We start from the raw sequence: 16953 nt of genomic DNA on the forward strand, positions 1-16953 counted from the left end.
AGTATAGAGTTGCATAAAATGTAAATACTCAACTTATTAGAGTACTCCGCCGATTAGCATTGCAGTCCTACAATACTGTCAGACCATGAGGGGCAGGTCAGAGGTTAGATCATTTCTTTCTAAATCCACACCCCCGGATTTTTTTTAATGTTTCAATCATGAAGCCGCAACTGATGCTGACTCAAGTGACATCACTTAAGTCCATTTATCAGACAGCTCTCTTTGCAGCCACAAAGGGGTTTATACAACTTTTTTCACATAAACAGTAATATTCCCTAAAACCTGTAAATACACTTTGATATGTAAAAATGTTGAAGTTTTCCCTTTTTGAAGTGTACTTATGTACTTGGTTACATTCCACCACAAAAGGCAAATAGCTGTATCATCCTGATATAATGATGTATGTATATGTTTTTGATTTTCTTTATATTTTACATATGCCAAAAGTACCAAAGGTTGATTTGTCAAAGGCTTTAAAGGCTTATCGGATAATTTGATCATCAAATCAAACTTTAAACTTGCACTTGTTGATCAAATTGCCAACTGAAACACATCTCATTCACACAAACACATCAATAATATCTGAGGCTTTGTACTGACCAAGAAAGAAAACGTGTGTGGAGTGTTGGCTCTTGTAACATTCAGCAGGGGCCTAAACAACCAGTCAAGGATTAAACAATATGTGAAAGATTCTCATGTTTTGGAGCAGTTTAACAACGGTGGATGTGAGGATTGTCTATCGCTATGACATTGCTCTCATTTGAGAAACGTATACTTACAAAGTATTCAAAAGGGGAATACTGTGTATGGACTGTGTACTAAAGATAACTGTGTCTTAACAGGCCTAATTTATACTTCTTAGTAGAATAATCCCATGTCCTTCTTAGTTTACTTGTTAAGCCACAACCATAAGGCTTGTGTCAGTGGACCATTCAACTATTATCTATTACATTTGCCTAAAATAATAAACTTAATTTAGGTTGTAGATTTGGCATACACACACACACACACACTAATTCAAGTGTAAGGATACATTAAATTCTGAATCATAATTTTGGTCAATCTGTCCCTGAACCACACTAAAGTTCTGTGACAAAGAAGTGAGCAACAACAGGATATCTTGTTGACCCTCGCTGACCAGGGAACAGGGAGGCAGATAGTTTGCATGATTTAGAAACAGAGCACCTTATGCTCAAACAGAGAGGCTTGAGTTAGGTTCCGAGGTAATCTGCACGCCCAGTGTTCTTCTCATTCTCCGTTCATTCCCAGGTCGACCACCTTCCCCACTGCTCCTCCCTGCGGGTCTCTGCCTTTCCTATTCCACACCTGCAGCCTGAAATGGGAATAGCCGAGCCGGGCCTCGGGCATCCCAAGAGTGGGACTAGCAGGGGAATATGATAGCTGAGGCCTTGTGTCCCCGTTGCGTACACTCATAACACTGTGATACCAAAATAAATTAGACTTTGTATTTTATTTTGTCTTAGGGGTGTGAGTTGCACCCCAACCTGCTAAATACAACATCTGTCATGACAAAACTGCTCTTCCACCTACATCATCTTTCTTTTCAGTTTGACCCACTTACTCTATATATCACCCAGTCTTCATCTTCCACAAGTGGTGCTCAAGTGTAATACTGTATGTATGCCATGTGTCCCCAGGTCCCTCAGTGCTGACCTCACATGATGAAGCTCTGTTGCAGATGGCCTTCTCTGAAACACATCTCTTATTTTTCTGTGGCTCAGATGCTCATATATCCTCCACTGGCTGCTCAGCTCACTCAGTATGTTCACATTGCTCAGAGGACACTGCCTCACCTTAACAAGGTATGTTCGTGAGATGGGAATCGAGTTTATTATAATCATAATATGAAGGACGGATAAAACTTCACTCCAGTACACACACAAACAAGACCTTCCCATGAATCCCCAGTGTATCTGTTTGTGACAGTGGGGGTAAATGGGCCTTGTCCATCTGTCATACTGGAAGTCCTCTGAGAGATGTCAACGCCACAGCATAAGGAGTGAGTGTATGTCAGTGTGTGTTTGTGTAGTTCATATTTAGGGAAGTGGGTAGATTGCATACCGAAGTAATTCAAATAATTTTCTTCTTCCAATAATATCAGCAGCCTTGGATATATTTTAATTGCAGCGATACTATGACATGGTGATTTCAATGGATCAAGATTGTATCTCTCACTCTGCGTGTGTGTATCCACTTCAAATGATAATACGGTCATCAAATTGTTTGGAAAGCACACACAAAACTCTAGAGAATGAACGTTGCTCTGTATTTCATGGTCCCCCATCAACTTTAGAAATGGCCGGCATTTAAGCCAAAACTTGAACCTCCCTCCAGCCCAGCACCGACCCTGAGGAGACGGGGGTGATGTTGACCATGTGTCCTCCTACGAACCATCTCATTGATGGACCCCACTACTGGGTAAAATAGCCACCCCCTCTGCCTGAACCCCTAAACCCCCTTAACCCTTCCCTAAACCCTCTGTTGGCCCCCTGTTGTGCGTGCTCATTGGTTGACCGCCTTCAGGCGTCCCTTTTTCCACGGGTCCATTGTCTGGCCCCATAAGCAGCTTTGTTTCTGCATGTGCAGCTGGGCTAGCCCGCGCAGCCATTAGCCACAACACGCTAAAGGGAGAGCGGGATAATATAATTACAAAACAAAAGTCAGGTGGCCCATGAGATCTGCCAGGAGAAGCCCATTTGGGGGAGATGCGAGGACACGCTGGCGGGTGGCCAGCTATAATTCGATTATGAAGTTGTGTGACTGACAAAAGAAACAATTGAATCTTTTTTTTCTTTTATTTGCCCCACTGTGGTTTAATTTGATTCCACCGGGGTCTTGAAAGGAAGGCAGTGTGAAAAGAGAGAAGATTTACTCTTCTAATTTCTAGAGTCACCAGCTCAGAAAATGTAATATGCTCGGGCGAAATTCTTCCCTGGGCTAACTTTATTGTTGCTGCAACACTTTGACTGCATGTGAGGCCCAAATCAGATAAATCGCTGAAGGCCGCATTTTTCCTGCGAGCCGACTGGTCTTGTGCTCTTGTTTTGCATGAATGCACACAGACTGGTGGACAATGGGATCAGTGGCAGATCCATCTCCTGTAATACTTTCTTCAAACAGGGCAGCAAGTGTGTCCCCCTGTTCTGTCGGCAGACCAGAATTCATCCTGTTAGTCACCCTAGATGAGTGAAAGAGTAAAATCAACCCCCATCCCAGCTGGACGGACACACACACACACACACACTCTTAACCCCACACTGGGGAGTTATACACACAGCTTTATGGACAGCTGATAAGAACAGGTTTAGCTGGTGGCTACTGTTTGAAGCAGGTCAAGCAGAACAGGATCCGTTAATGTCTTTTTGTTTCTATAGTTCATACTGCTAAAGACTGCATTTTGTTTTTTTGTTTAGCTGTTATACAAGACAATAAGCAATTGTGTCAGATGCACACATGCTCTCACTACTGAAGGGTTGGTGTCAGTATTGTGCTAGCTCAGGGTGTGTAAACGCCCATTTCTTGCCCCATTAGGCACAGTTTGATCGTGCCCCTGGGAGAACACCACATTCTCTTGGTCTGTAAGACTGTTCACGAGAGGTTACACTGCAGATTAATCGACTGTCTGCTTTACTGTTTTCTTTATGCAAGTGGATATGCATGTGTCAGAGTGAGCCACTTATGAAAGGAAACAATATGTGAAGATATATATTGTTTGTCCATTTTATTCCTGATTTATAGAAACATTTTAAGAGTGAAAATATAAGCTGTTGCGATACATTTATGTCAGCACATATTTTTACATTTGATACGTTTAATTACATTGATGAATACCTCTTACTGGGGATATTACTATGAAGTGTTTGCACCACGAGTAATGAAACACAAACGGACTCCTCTGTGAGTGGCTTATGTTTTATTAGATGGCAGCCTCAGTTTCTGGGGGTTGCAGGAAAGGCAGAGCCGATGTACTTCTTTCCACCACCATAGGAAGAATTGTCCCATGTGTAAGTTTGGATAATGAGCTCCTTCCCTCCCAGGCTCAGACGACACCTGGATGGACAAGAGAAAATGTGAATCGGAAAAAATCACATGCTGGAAAACATCACAGGACATGTAGGTAAACTCACTGTTCTCCAGGGCGAGTGATGTAGCAAAGGCTGTACAAGGCAAAGTCGAATTCAGGACTGCAGCCAATGACTGCAGAACCGACCTGCTTGAAGTAGCCCTCCCACATGAACTGCATCCCAATGACATCAGGGTAGGAAGTCCACTGAAAGCAGGTGAAAAGAAGGAAAGAGGGAAAGTGAAGGGAGTGCCGAACACGTCACAGTTTAAATCAACATATTGAGGTCTACATTGTGATGCTTACGGGCCCATTGAAGCTGTGGCTGTAGTAGTTCAGCTTTCCTCTTTTCTCGAGAAGGTAAAACTGGATCCAGTTGTGGAAACCAGACACCTTTCCTCCTTTGACCTCTCCTATGACGGAAGGCGTTTTTTTTAAATAATCACAAAGAAAATCTGTAAAACATCTGTGGTGTTTGAAAGAAATCTGCTCCGTCCAAACCTGCAAAGATGTGTTCAAAGCCGCTGGAGTCCTTCCTGTTGTTGTTGCGCGAGTACAGACCAAACCACATCATCTTCAGGTCCTGAATGAACTCTTTCTCTGACGCATAGACGCCTTAAAATACAAAATAACATCCAACAAGGAATCACTGTCTGTCTGTCTGTTTATATGGGTATTTGCATATCTCGACAACCGTTCATTCGATCTACTTTACACTTGGCAGTTGTATTGCTGGGGACCCACAGGAATTATGTGTTGAATTTGGTACAATTTGGACACGAGAGGTGTCAACATTGAAAAATGAAAGCTTGTCGTCGGCCTGACTTAAATGTACTGCACTTCCTGTTGCTGCTGGAGAGTGGATATAGTAACGTTACTGCCTTCCCTGGAGTCAACACGATCAGACAACTGGAAGCAGAACTGAATTGAGTGTATTTCAGCCAGGTTTTGCGACCTGGGCGTTTCTTTCCCCCGTGAGTAAGACTGCATTTCCACAGTGTCAATGCACGTGTATTGCTGAGGACTCAAGGAAGTGTAGTGTTGTGTGTGTAATTGTTTGTATGAGCCGCAACACCACAGGCCAAGTATTCGGCCCGTTCTAAACAGGCATATCAATCCCAAATGCACACCCATACATGATTAGAAATCATTGAAAAATGATTAACTGTAAAACTTTCATCACACTTCAAATCACAATCAAAGTAATCTTTTAATAGTTGTCTTCACATCCATGTGTACACTGCAAACAGAAACTGCTAATAGCTAATTTGGCATATTTTAAATGGTGCCAATATGACAGCAACATGTAATGCTTTGGCAACATTGTATTGTATGTAGTCATGTCAATAAATACAATTTAAGTTGATATATATATTATAAAAAATAAACTGGGATCAAATTGTAGCCCACAGCTAACTCACTGTCCCCATGGCAACATTATAGCCTAAGTCTTTTAGTATTAACTTTGATAGATAGACTTTATAATCCCACAAGGGGACATCATTTCGCTACAGCAGCATTAATAGGTGAACAGAGCTGAATGTGGATGTGTACTATTACATGTGGACCTAGTTACCCTTGGTGTAGAGGAACGCAAACAGCTCTCTGCCCAGCTCAGTGTTGGACATGGTCTCCTTGAGGAAGGTTTCCTGCTCAGCCAGCTGCTGAGCACTGAAGTCCTCTGTCTGTCCAGTCATCCTGTTGTAGTTGTCCAGCACAGCAATGAGAGCAGCGTAGGTGGGTCTGGAGAACAGAGCCTTCTCATTCAGGTATCGGAACAAGCTGGAAGCACAAACACAAAATGACACAAAAACAGGGGATAAATACTTTACATCAAGATCAAGAAGAAGAGAGCGCTGTGCTAATAAGATCGTCTCCTCACGGTTTAGAGGACAGATCGTCTTTGTAGCCCGTCTCATAGCTGGGCACCAGAGCCTGAGGCTCAATGATCAACTCTGAGGCTGAGGCCTTGTTTGAATCCAGAGCAAAGAGCGTCTCAGAGAGAGCCTTGATCTGAGCATCAGTGATCTCACTACCTCCATCTCCACCTCCTCCGTCACCTGCAGAACGTCACAAACACACACAGATAATAACTTTATCATGTTAGTGTTAATTCTGCCTTTTTATTAGATAAAAGAGACGGGGATGACATGCCCCATCATGTTAGTGTTGTTAACCTGGAACAGTGATTTCTGCATTTCTATAGCACAGTGTGGTGGAAAGTTATTAATTATTATTCAACTTACTTCCGTTTTATGCTTTACTTCTACTCTACAACATTTCAGAGTATACTACTGTACTTACACTTATTCTATAGCTATTAGTTAAAGTTTTAACAATGGGATTTACGGTGGAGGGTTAGACCCAAAGTCCAATGAGCATAAATATGTGATGGGGTATTACATCCCAGATTTTAATCAAGCGGGCCGTTTTTTCAAATTAAGATTTCACATAAACTACAAACAGACCGTAATCAGTAGATACATTTAATGGGGAATATTGTTTTAAGATACAATAGATTATTATACATGTATTAGTAAACATCCCTACAGTGTATACAATAGTTTGTGTTGGTAATACTTATGTACTACTCCTTGAGTAATTTTTTGAAAGTAAGTCTTGTAATGGAATATATTTATACAACACTAATACTACTTTTATCTAAGTAGAGGATCTTAGTACTTCCTCTACCACTTGGTATTATTACTGTAGAAGAAGGGAGCAGGTTAAGTTAAGATCAGAGTTTTATAGCACACCAGCGACACCTGCTGGTCAAAAACTGAAAGAAGATTTGATAAAGAGAGGTGGGTCACTCAAGCCACCACTGATGGAGGAAGTATTCAGATCCTTTAATTAAGTAAAAATACCAATACCACAATGTAAAAATACTCCATTACGAGTAAAATGTCTTCATTTAAAACTCTACTCAAGTAATTATTATCAACAAAATGTACCTTAAGAGATACCTAACATGCATTAATCCGTAAGTATTTTGCCGTTGTAGCTGGTAGAAGTGGGGCTCATTTAAAGTACTTCATGTACAGTTAGGTAATAGTCCAGTGGTTCCCAACCTAGGGGTCAGGCCCCTACAAAGGGTCACAAGATAAATCTGAGGGGTCCTGAGATGATTAATTGGAGAAAGAAAAGTTCTGAACCATGATTTGTATTTATTTTTGGACTTTTCTGTAATCTTTGCTTTTTGTGAAATATTAGATAATTTGACCTCTTTGATTCTGAAGCTGTTTGTATTTATTTTTGGACTTTTCTGTTATACAAATTAAACTTTCTGAGAAGTATTGACGGCTAATCTCTTTCTGGCAGAACTGCTGACAACTCAGATGTCTGATTGAGAAACTGATCTCCAGTGCAGTAGCAGTGGGCTGATTAGATTCAGTGTCCACCCTGGGAAAGTGACCAGGTGTCATAAGTGGAGGAGCTGCTCAGGGAACACAAACAGCTAGAAACTAGCTATCAGTTGTGATATACTGTGTGGCTAGAACAGCTATAGGCAACACGTGGTTAGTCTTACTGTTACAGAGGTCTGCGTAGTTGCTGCAGCAGTTTTTGTGCTGGGCACACTTGGAGTTGCAGTGGCACTCGTTCTGACTGTTGTATTTCTCACCACATCTGCCTTCACAAGATGTGGCTCCAGCTAGAAGGTAAAGAAACAGACTTGTGATATAGTTCTTCGGAAGTCTGCGATGTGTTATGGATTATTTATAAAATAAGCTTTTGTCACTTACCTTTACATAGTTCAACGTAGTCAGAACAACAGTCACTGAAGTCCTCACAGGAAGAGTGACACTGACAGGACAAATTATTGTTTGTTCCATGACCACACCGACCCTGACATGAGTCTGAGAATCAACAGGACAGATTAGTTTCTTAATGACAGTCCTACTTGTAAATGTATTACATGGTTATACATAAACCTGTAATAATGGGTTATGGTGTTAATGGAGCAGAAATAGATATCTTACAGCTGTATCCCTGGTGGAACAGGGTTACCCAAAGTGCCAAGACAGCAATGACCTTCATCTTGGCTCAGCTGCAACCTGAAAACAAAGTGAGCTGACCTATCATGGTCCTCCTTTTATAGCAAGTTTCACGTGACCAATCCAAACGTAACACTCGCACTGAACCAGCCCATAAGTCAGGAGGTCAATCACTTCACCATGATCGTGTCTAGTGGATAAAATGTGTCGTCAGGTGTGACATTTACATTTTTTTAAAAGCTATTGTTCATAATGGTAATGACCATTTGTAAAGGATTAGTGATTGATATGTTGTAGAACAGAACCTCTTATAAAGATTTTTTTTTTAAGTGTAAATAAACTTTTGGTCTGCTGTATCTCATCTCTGTGAAACTACACACCTGCTTAGCACAGATGCAGTGCTTTAATGTCTCAATATATCAAGGTTTTATGTGAGCTGTGATAGTGACAGTTATCTTAGATTTCTAACTATTTTTTATTATAATTCCTGTTACATTGAAACTGTTAAGCTAAATGTTTCTTTTAGCCTTTTGCATTTTAAAGCTATGTTGTCCAATACAAAATTAAATTTTGATTTAAAAAATACGTCTACACATGAGAATTCTTATGTCCCCGACCAGAGTGACCAGATGCTGTATTTCACAGGATTTTTGCAAGCTCAGAACACTCAAAATAGCTCACCCGCTTCAGCGTCCCATGTCATGTTGAGGTCAATTGCTCACACGGTAAATAACCAGACATCAACGATGCATATAGGCTCTTAAAGTAATGCAAACTGTAGAGTATACAGTGAAATGTATAGGCCTATTATATTCTGAGGCTTTCAGGTGCTGTCAAATAGACAATGTCAAAGCACTTGACAATTGATTTTCTGTTTTTAAACAATAAGAGAGCTAACAGTAGTATAACAACAGTAATGCAGTTTCTCTTGGGAAGAGCTGCCTTTCTGTCAGTGCAATTTCACTCACTATTGTCTCAAATAACAATGGATGAAACTGAAAATTGAATTTCCCCCAAACACTTTACAGATTAGGTTAGTGAGTCAGAAACGGTGGAGAAAGGGGGACACCATCCATGCCGTTTTGAATATTATTTAGGTTTACCAATATCACTGTTGTAAGATAAAGTTAATTTATAAAAGATTCTATAATACACAACAAATATTAAGATCTCGGTTCTAGGTTATCATGTTGCAGATGTCTACATTAACTGTGGTTCAGACTTTGCTTGATAACTTGTCAATATAATATAAAATACAATATACAGAATATTACATAATAAACAGAAATATTAATTAAGATAATTAAGTATAAAATACCACTAAATGGAAATATTCAAGAACCTCAAAATTGAACTGTAAAAAGAACAATATTGGATTAACTGTAGCCTAATTAGTTACATAAGACTACTGAGAATATCAACATCTAGCGTACCATTGCAGTACTGTGAGGTTCAGAATAGGGCAGGACGTTAAACAACTGTAGGCTTCTCCCAAACTGTGGAGGGCGCTGCGCAGTAATACGAGACTCTACGAAGAATAATTTTGTCCCTCCTCGGCTTCCTTACACAGCGTGAACTTCAATGACATGCTGAGCTTTTATAAGTCAGTTCGCGTTTACGGGGTTTAAAGATGTCGTTAACCTTTTTATTCAGAACAGTCACGAGAGACTTTGCAAAGGTGAGTACATTGAGCTTTACACTTGGTCATGTTTTTATCATTTTACCTGGAGCTCGAGCTGTCATAAGCTGGCGTGTTAGTTAGCTTCCTCACTTTCTGATTCACCAGCTCAACGTTACTGGGCCAGTTTCGGTTCTATTTCATGCATGGTTGAACGTCATTGTGGCTATATATCTCTGTAGAATATGTTTTCTAAAAATGGCATTTGTTGACTTAAAGATGTATATGTGACTGTCTACTAAAGACAGAGTAGGCCTAGGTCACTGGGCTTTCGGAAGTTGTATAGTCACTGTGTGTTACACCTTCTGTCTTCCTCAGATCAGTATTTGCCAGCATGTACAGTCGTTACACACAGGCTGTCGGCTTCTGGCAGCTGAGAAAGCTCTCCTGATGAAACTGAGGAAAAACACCGGCTACACTTTCATTAACTGCAAGAAAGCACTGGAGAAGTTTGACAATGACATAGCACAGGTAACCTAACCCCCCCCCCCCCTCTCAATCCCAACCTGCACTCACAACACACGTGTGCGACAACATTATATCTATATGGTGACTACTGGCACAACTAGCTGTGCGACTGTGTTGTTGATGTCATTTGCAATCATTCAGGCAGAGACCTGGCTGAATGAGCAGGCCCAGAAGGAGGGCTGGAGCAAAGCGAACAAGCTGCAGGGTCGCAAAGCCAAAGAGGGACTGGTTGGCCTGTTTATTCAAGATACAGCTGCAGTTATGGTGGAGGTAAGGCCAGCGATACAGCGGTTAATTACCAGCACAATCACTGAAGTTGATCCTTTTCTTGTTTTGTTGGATGTGGCATTCAGCAATATCTGTTGTGTTTCCTCTTGTGTTTTTTCTGCAGGTTAACTGTGAGACAGACTTTGTTGCCCGTAATGAGAAGTTCCAACAGCTGGTTAAGGATGTGGCATTTGCCACCATGGCTCACCACCGTAAGAAAACCCAAAGCAAGACAGGCTATGTTAAGGTAAACATTGAGGACGGATATACTGATGTGGCTTTATATTAATATAATGTTGCTACATAATAGGAAATAAAACTACATTAACAGAAATGATTTTGTTTCTGTCATCAGTGATTTGACATAATTATCTAGACAGAACTGCAATGGTTCTTAATGTATACAAGTCTTCAGGAGGTGGATGCTGATGAGAAGGAATATATGACTGCATGCATACCACTGAATACAACACTCGGGATGTCAGGACGCACCAGTGTTGTGTCCTTTGCTCTGCTTTGATTCTGCTCACATACTACATTTGTTTCTAGAGTGTCCTGGCAGGTGATGAGTTAAACAAACTCGGTGTGGATGAAGGAGCTTCACTTTCTGATCGGGTGGCTGTCACGATTGGTCAGTATGAACATTTCTGGAAGTTTCTTCCATTAATTACACAGTTCAATTAATCTCTAAAACACTGTTGTTTTAGTTTAAAACACATGTCCCTCCTGCGCTCCTTCAACCAGCATTTTAAGATTTATTCTTTATGAATGTGTTGCACGATTATTGTTGGGGATTTATATTGTCTTTGTATAGCCCAGGCATATCGCAGCTACTGTTCCTGAATAAATAATACATCTGCGGCCTTTTGCTGCATGTTGTCCCTGCGACGCATGACAACATTTTTTTATGCCCTCTGTCAATGGAGACGCAGAGAAGGGGCCCTCAAAAGCCAGAAATCAGTTCATTAAAACATGTTTCCCCTCTTTCCTCTCAGGTCGCCTCGGTGAGAACATGTCAGTGAGGCGGGCGGTGATGGTGGATGTCCCAGCTGAGTGGCACATTGGCTCGTATGTACACGGTGGTGTGCGTGGCCAGACTGAGGTGGCCATGGGTCGGTACGGCGCCCTGGTCGTATTTCAGGCCGGAGAGAAGGGAGAATGGGAAGTTCTGGGACGTAAGCTGGGACAGCATATCGTGGGAGAGGCCCCTGTGTCCCTGGGCAACATGGATGACCTGCCTTGTGGTGAAAGTGAGACACGTCTGCTGCCTCAGACCTTCTTGGGAGACCCCAGCAGGACCGTTGCACAGTTCCTCAGAGGTCAACAGGCTCAAGTGCTGGACTTTGTCCGATTTCAGTGTGGCGAGACAGACAGTGAAGAAGCTAAATGAAGGGAGGGTAATCATTCATCCAAAAGAATTTGTCATGTGTCTTTATTTAATGTTAAGATGAAATTCAACTACCCATTTATTGTTGAACTTTCAGACAGTCACAAAGTGTCATTGTACATGTGAAAGCAGAATATGTAGGTCTACCAGCACTGGTGCCTGATGAAATTACCAAATCAACAATAAATCCTTTTTCAGTTTTTATCCTGTAAATCTTAGTCCATATTCATTTGTTTATGCTTCTCAGTACTTTTAAATATAAGATCCACATGAACATCCTCTTAATCAGGTAACCCACTGACTTGCTTCTGACTACTGATTTTTCCACACTTGACTCAGAATACCTCAGACCAACGAGCATCTACCAAAGGTCAGTGTGTAGTACAGCACAGGTCCACTGAATCTCTCTGGTCAGCTTTCTCCATTAGAGCTGCAAACTTTTGGAACACAAGACCCAGCACTATCAGACGATGCTCTCCTCTCTCTAGTTTTACATCATGGCTGAATCATACCGCATCATGTGACCATTAACAAAGTACTAAATATAATGTATTTTTCACTTTTTGCATGATGTAATGCAGAGGTCAGCCAACTTTGTAGTATGGTGTGCCAGTTTTAAACTTTCTCGTTAAAACTATTATAAGGAAGCTTCATTTTGTGGTGGTTTTTAGTTGTCCTTGAGGACAAAAGTGTTTCCGAGTTCCACTGTCCCTTTTTAGAAAAGCTTCAATTTTACTGCAGCAGGGTCTGACAGTCTGCCCCGACCAGTCCTGGTTCTGGTTCTCACGTGCAACCTGGTGGCATTGATGACTAGCATTAAGAATAACTATAAAAAAATGGCGCATCTTCTTGCAGATGGTCATTAGTGGCCTCCCGTTATGTAGGTCATACAGAAACAAAAGTATTAAATTAAGACTTAAATAACCAGTTAAAGGTTCCTCACAGTAACTTTGATTAGTGTCATATGAACAATAAGGTAAACATTAAGTTTAATCACGACACCGCATCAACATTTGTATCTGCAATTTTATAAAGCAATTTTTCCCCATAATAAGGGCATTGTAATTATCTACAACCATACAACATACCATATATATCTATGCAGTTACACATACTGTATCTATGTATATATACTGTATATATATGTGTAACTGCATCCCTTAAACCCGGGCATATGATTGGCTGTTGTGCAGTGACGTCATCAGATGCGCTGATGACCGACAGCTAGCCGGTGTCCTCCTCATTAGCTTAGAGAAGATACGAGACCCTCGCCCGTCTCTCATCCAACGACCTCAAAACCGACATGGTGAGTAAATGTATTACTCCGGGCTGATTTATAAAAACACAACTGCTGTTAAAAGATGTGTACTCCAGGACAACGTCGTCCTTAATTCATTGATTGTGAAAACCACTATAACGTTAAGTCAACGTTCAGCTAGCTGCGTATCTCTCCTGGCCTGCTTCACTCATTCTAACGTTAAGCCTTTAGCCACAATCCCTTTCTTTACTGTACGGTAGCATTAATGGAGGATTAACTTGAAGCATTTGCACATTACACTAACGCCGGTCTGTTGTTCCCCTTGTGCCGCTTTAACCCCCGCCTCAAGCAGTCTGACTTCACAGAGGACCAGATCATGGGTGAGTCAACGTTAACGTCTGATGACCAAAAGGGATTTTTATCCTTTTAACGGTTCCGGTTATACAGCCACATATCATCGCCTTCATATTTTAAATGACGTTACAGCTTCATAAATTCGTCACTCTGACCCTGTAGCTCGACTGTTGTCTCTGCAAAGCGCTGCACTCCTTCAGGTAACTGACAGACTGAGCTCAACACACACTGGACACTTTATAAGTGTGTGTGAGGCTCAATGGCTGTCACGACTTACACCGAACAAATACTACTTGAATTCATCACGAGTAGTGCCACAGAATGCTGTACTAACCTGCAAAAAAACATGTAATCTAATGAAGCATCTTTGTGTTTTTGCATGCTGATGCTGACAGGTTGTGTTTTAGCAGAGCAATGTGTGGATCGGGGGTTGGCCTAAACGTCATTTTTCTGGCTTACTTAAAGGCAAATATCACTTAAACTATTCTTTTGTGGCACTCACTAAAGCGGTTTGTCAGAACAAATAGTACACATTGATGTAGGACCATAGCTACTGGGTGGTGTTGTTTAACAGTTTGCTCCAACAACAACCACCAACTAACACCGTTGTTGTAGGCGATGAGAGTACGGTATGTTTCTGAGCTGATACCAAGTAATACCCAAAACCAGAAAACCGAATATTAAAAGCTGCTAACATGTAATATCAGGTAGCGGAGAGCCATTATGTGTTATTTGTGGGGTGAATACGTAATCAATAAACCACAGTAATTAAGATAAGTGTTTGCGAAAATGCGCCAACACAGCAGTGTCGGGATGTTGCAACTGGGAAAATGCAGAGACTCTCTGTATCTAATGTCAAAACAACTTGTGGTATCAGCTGTTCTTCTACACAAACAACTGTATTCAATAAAGGTACACACATACGGTTGTATCTGTAGCGTTATAAGCATGGTGTTATGCATATGTGTGTTTGCTCGTGTCTCCGACGTTGGAGTTTATTTATATGCTGTACAGCTGAATGAGTTCTACCTCTCTGTCTCCATATCAGAGTTCAAGGAGGCCTTCCTTTTGTTTGACCGGACGGGTGAGGGGAAGATCACCTACAGCCAGTGTGGGGATGTTATGCGGGCCCTTGGACAGAACCCTGTCAATGCTGAGGTGCTCAAGGTCCTGGGAAACCCCAAGTTAGAAGGCAAGCCTCTGATTCACCAGCTGCAACTATACCAGACCGATTCAACCTACTTTATCGTTGCCTTGATTCTAACCCCTTATTACAACACCAGAGCATCAGTATGGGCTGAAACGCCTTTTGTGACTTGTTCGGGGCACAGACATGAGCATACAGTACACAGCATTTCTTTTAATACTGATAATTTAGTACATTAATAAATGAGCATTCAGAAGAAAGCTCTGGTATTGTGAAAACTGCATTTGTACTTCCATTGACCCTTTTTCTAACTGTGTCGGGGGTGTTTAGAATGTAAACTATTTGTCACTGATTGCCTTTCAGAGATGAACTATAAGATGTTGGATTTTGAACAGTTCCTGCCCATGCTTCAGGCCATTGCTAAGAGCAAAGACCAGGGTTCCTTTGAGGATATCGTAGAAGGTCTGCGGGTCTTTGACAAGGAGGGAAACGGCACAGTGATGGGAGCAGAGCTGCGTCATGTTCTCACTACACTAGGCAAGTCAACAAAAACCTGCAAAACACAAAGAATTGTCAGTAAACCTTATCTAGTTCAGCTGGTGTACGTCTTGTCATGCAAAGTAAAATCCCTTCAGGCACTTTCCTGTACCAAGAACAATGTAAGCGTGCTGTCTCCTCTCAGAGAATCCTTTATATGGTTACGGTTTTAATTCATCTTTGTTTGTGCCAGGTGAAAAAATGACGGAGGAGGAGGTGGAAACTCTTTTAGCGGGACACGAAGACGCCAATGGCTGCATTAACTATGAAGGTAAGACTGCCCAGTGTGTGGACAGATGCACTCAGATGACTCTATTGGTACGTTCCAATACCCGTACTACCATACAATTTAGTATGTCGGAAAAAGATTCAGTATGTCCCGATACATAGTGCGTATATTGAAATGTAATAACAAGACCTTAAAAAACACTGCACAGCATTTTGGGAATTGTATAAAGTTTATATTAGGAGTGAACCTGTCTGCTTCGTGCAAGCTGAGTAAGTAGGAAATGTGGCACAACTACGCGGCCGTCGTAGGAGCACCACAAATCCTCAATAATAGCAAAAAAAAGGAATCACATAGAACACACGTATGAACAATTAGGGAATAAAGGAATCAAAGAAATGATGTGTCATCTGATTAATCTAAAATGTGACTTCTAAAAAGAAGTTTGTAGTCAGAGAGTCAGATGGCAGGTAACAATTCTCAGGTGTAATAGCGAACTACAAGGGGTGAAGTTCATTTCAAGCAAAATGCATGATATATAACAAGACCAACAGTTGTCACAAATACAACACCAAATGACAGAATATTAGTGCTGAAGAGCTCCACGTTCAAGAAAGAGAAATGCTTTACTCCAAGCACTGATGTTGTCACATAAAAAACACAAGACACCAGGCCTACACAAGGTGACAACACAGTAAATGCATTTTACTGGGATCCAAATACCAGTAATTCTAAGAAAACTTCTATATTTAATTTCAATTCGTAATGCAATCACAGGGACTTTGGAAGAGAAGGTAATGGTCGTACAAACATATCTCTGTATTATTTATAATAAGTGGTGGAACGTCAATCACACCAAGGGGATTGTTTAATCTCTCTTTAATAAAGTAGAAAAAACAGCCTCGATGTACAATAACAACTCGTTACAACAAAAGAATATCGCCGTACACGACAAATGTCATCCCCACAGACAAATGTTGAACGTTATTTCCAGCTTTTGTCTGACTGCTTTCAGATTTGATGCTGATGTGTTTCTCTGTGTTTCTCTTGTGACAGAACTCGTCCGGATGGTGATGAGCGGTTGAGGATTTCAGAAACGCACTTCCAGCTTTAATTTAATTCCTGAATATTTTTATATTGTTTGTCTCGTCTTACTCTTCCATCCACGTCATCCTACCTCCAACAAGTCTCCTTTCTCTTCTTTTTTTTTGGACATCTTCAATTTATTTCGAAAGTGCCTATTCAGTGTAATGTGAAGAAACCCTTTCATCTCATTTTTACAAACATTCTTCAGCCTCGCAGGTACTCTCTGTAGTAAGGTTCCCTTGATGATTTCACCTATTGCATCTTAATTAACCCATCAGTCTTGTTGTCAACAGCTTTTGTTGTTTATGTTTTTTGTTTGGATGGATATGATCATCTGACATGTTTCATCTAACAGTATTAAATAAAAATCCTAGTTTCCAAAGTGTCTTTCAGTCTCCGTGTCTTCAAATGTCTTTAAAGGGCATCGATATTACACATCGGCAATCGCATTACAAAGCATAGTGCA

General features: G+C 41.0%; 3 protein-coding genes across 3 annotated transcripts; 2 read left to right on the top strand and 1 right to left on the bottom strand.

The window, feature by feature from the left end:
* Positions 1-3717: 3717 nt before the first annotated feature.
* On the bottom strand, positions 3718-8166 carry endou (endonuclease, polyU-specific). Its single transcript, XM_079156771.1, has 9 exons — positions 8065-8166; positions 7828-7941; positions 7614-7736; positions 5967-6144; positions 5661-5866; positions 4586-4699; positions 4391-4497; positions 4149-4291; positions 3718-4071 (listed from the first exon to the last, which is right to left on the bottom strand). The coding sequence occupies exons 1-9, from the start codon at positions 8120-8122 to the stop codon at positions 3951-3953; spliced, it is 1164 nt and encodes a 387-aa protein (XP_079012897.1). The 5' UTR covers positions 8123-8166; the 3' UTR covers positions 3718-3950.
* A 1484-nt stretch (positions 8167-9650) lies between these two features.
* On the top strand, positions 9651-12053 carry tsfm (Ts translation elongation factor, mitochondrial). Its single transcript, XM_079186528.1, has 6 exons — positions 9651-9757; positions 10076-10228; positions 10367-10495; positions 10617-10739; positions 11042-11123; positions 11488-12053. The coding sequence occupies exons 1-6, from the start codon at positions 9710-9712 to the stop codon at positions 11880-11882; spliced, it is 930 nt and encodes a 309-aa protein (XP_079042654.1). The 5' UTR covers positions 9651-9709; the 3' UTR covers positions 11883-12053.
* Positions 12054-13118: 1065 nt separating this feature from the next.
* Positions 13119-16873, top strand: myl6 (myosin, light chain 6, alkali, smooth muscle and non-muscle). Its single transcript, XM_079184260.1, has 6 exons — positions 13119-13185; positions 13490-13517; positions 14540-14683; positions 15002-15175; positions 15369-15446; positions 16458-16873. The coding sequence occupies exons 1-6, from the start codon at positions 13183-13185 to the stop codon at positions 16484-16486; spliced, it is 456 nt and encodes a 151-aa protein (XP_079040386.1). The 5' UTR covers positions 13119-13182; the 3' UTR covers positions 16487-16873.
* Positions 16874-16953: the final 80 nt, after the last annotated feature.

This window comes from Pholis gunnellus, assembly GCF_910591455.1.
Source record: "Pholis gunnellus genome assembly, chromosome: 3".
Classification (NCBI taxonomy): domain Eukaryota; kingdom Metazoa; phylum Chordata; class Actinopteri; order Perciformes; family Pholidae; genus Pholis; species Pholis gunnellus.

Excerpts from the sequence above, each read along its gene's own strand:
- endou (XM_079156771.1), bottom strand. The coding sequence starts at position 8,122 with ATGAAGGTCATTGCTGTCTTGGCACTTTGGGTAACCCTGTTCCACCAG. Across the intron at positions 4,700-5,660 it reads TGCGTTCCTCTACACCAAGG|GCGTCTATGCGTCAGAGAAA; the intron begins GTAACTAGGTCC and ends TTGTATTTTAAG. Across the intron at positions 4,292-4,390 it reads GCCACAGCTTCAATGGGCCC|TGGACTTCCTACCCTGATGT; the intron begins GTAAGCATCACA and ends ACCTGCTTTCAG.
- tsfm (XM_079186528.1), top strand. The coding sequence starts at position 9,710 with ATGTCGTTAACCTTTTTATTCAGAACAGTCACGAGAGACTTTGCAAAG. Across the intron at positions 9,758-10,075 it reads TCACGAGAGACTTTGCAAAG|ATCAGTATTTGCCAGCATGT; the intron begins GTGAGTACATTG and ends TGTCTTCCTCAG. Across the intron at positions 10,496-10,616 it reads CAGCTGCAGTTATGGTGGAG|GTTAACTGTGAGACAGACTT; the intron begins GTAAGGCCAGCG and ends TTTTTTCTGCAG.
- myl6 (XM_079184260.1), top strand. Across the intron at positions 13,518-14,539 it reads CACAGAGGACCAGATCATGG|AGTTCAAGGAGGCCTTCCTT; the intron begins GTGAGTCAACGT and ends TCTCCATATCAG. Across the intron at positions 15,447-16,457 it reads TGGCTGCATTAACTATGAAG|AACTCGTCCGGATGGTGATG; the intron begins GTAAGACTGCCC and ends CTCTTGTGACAG.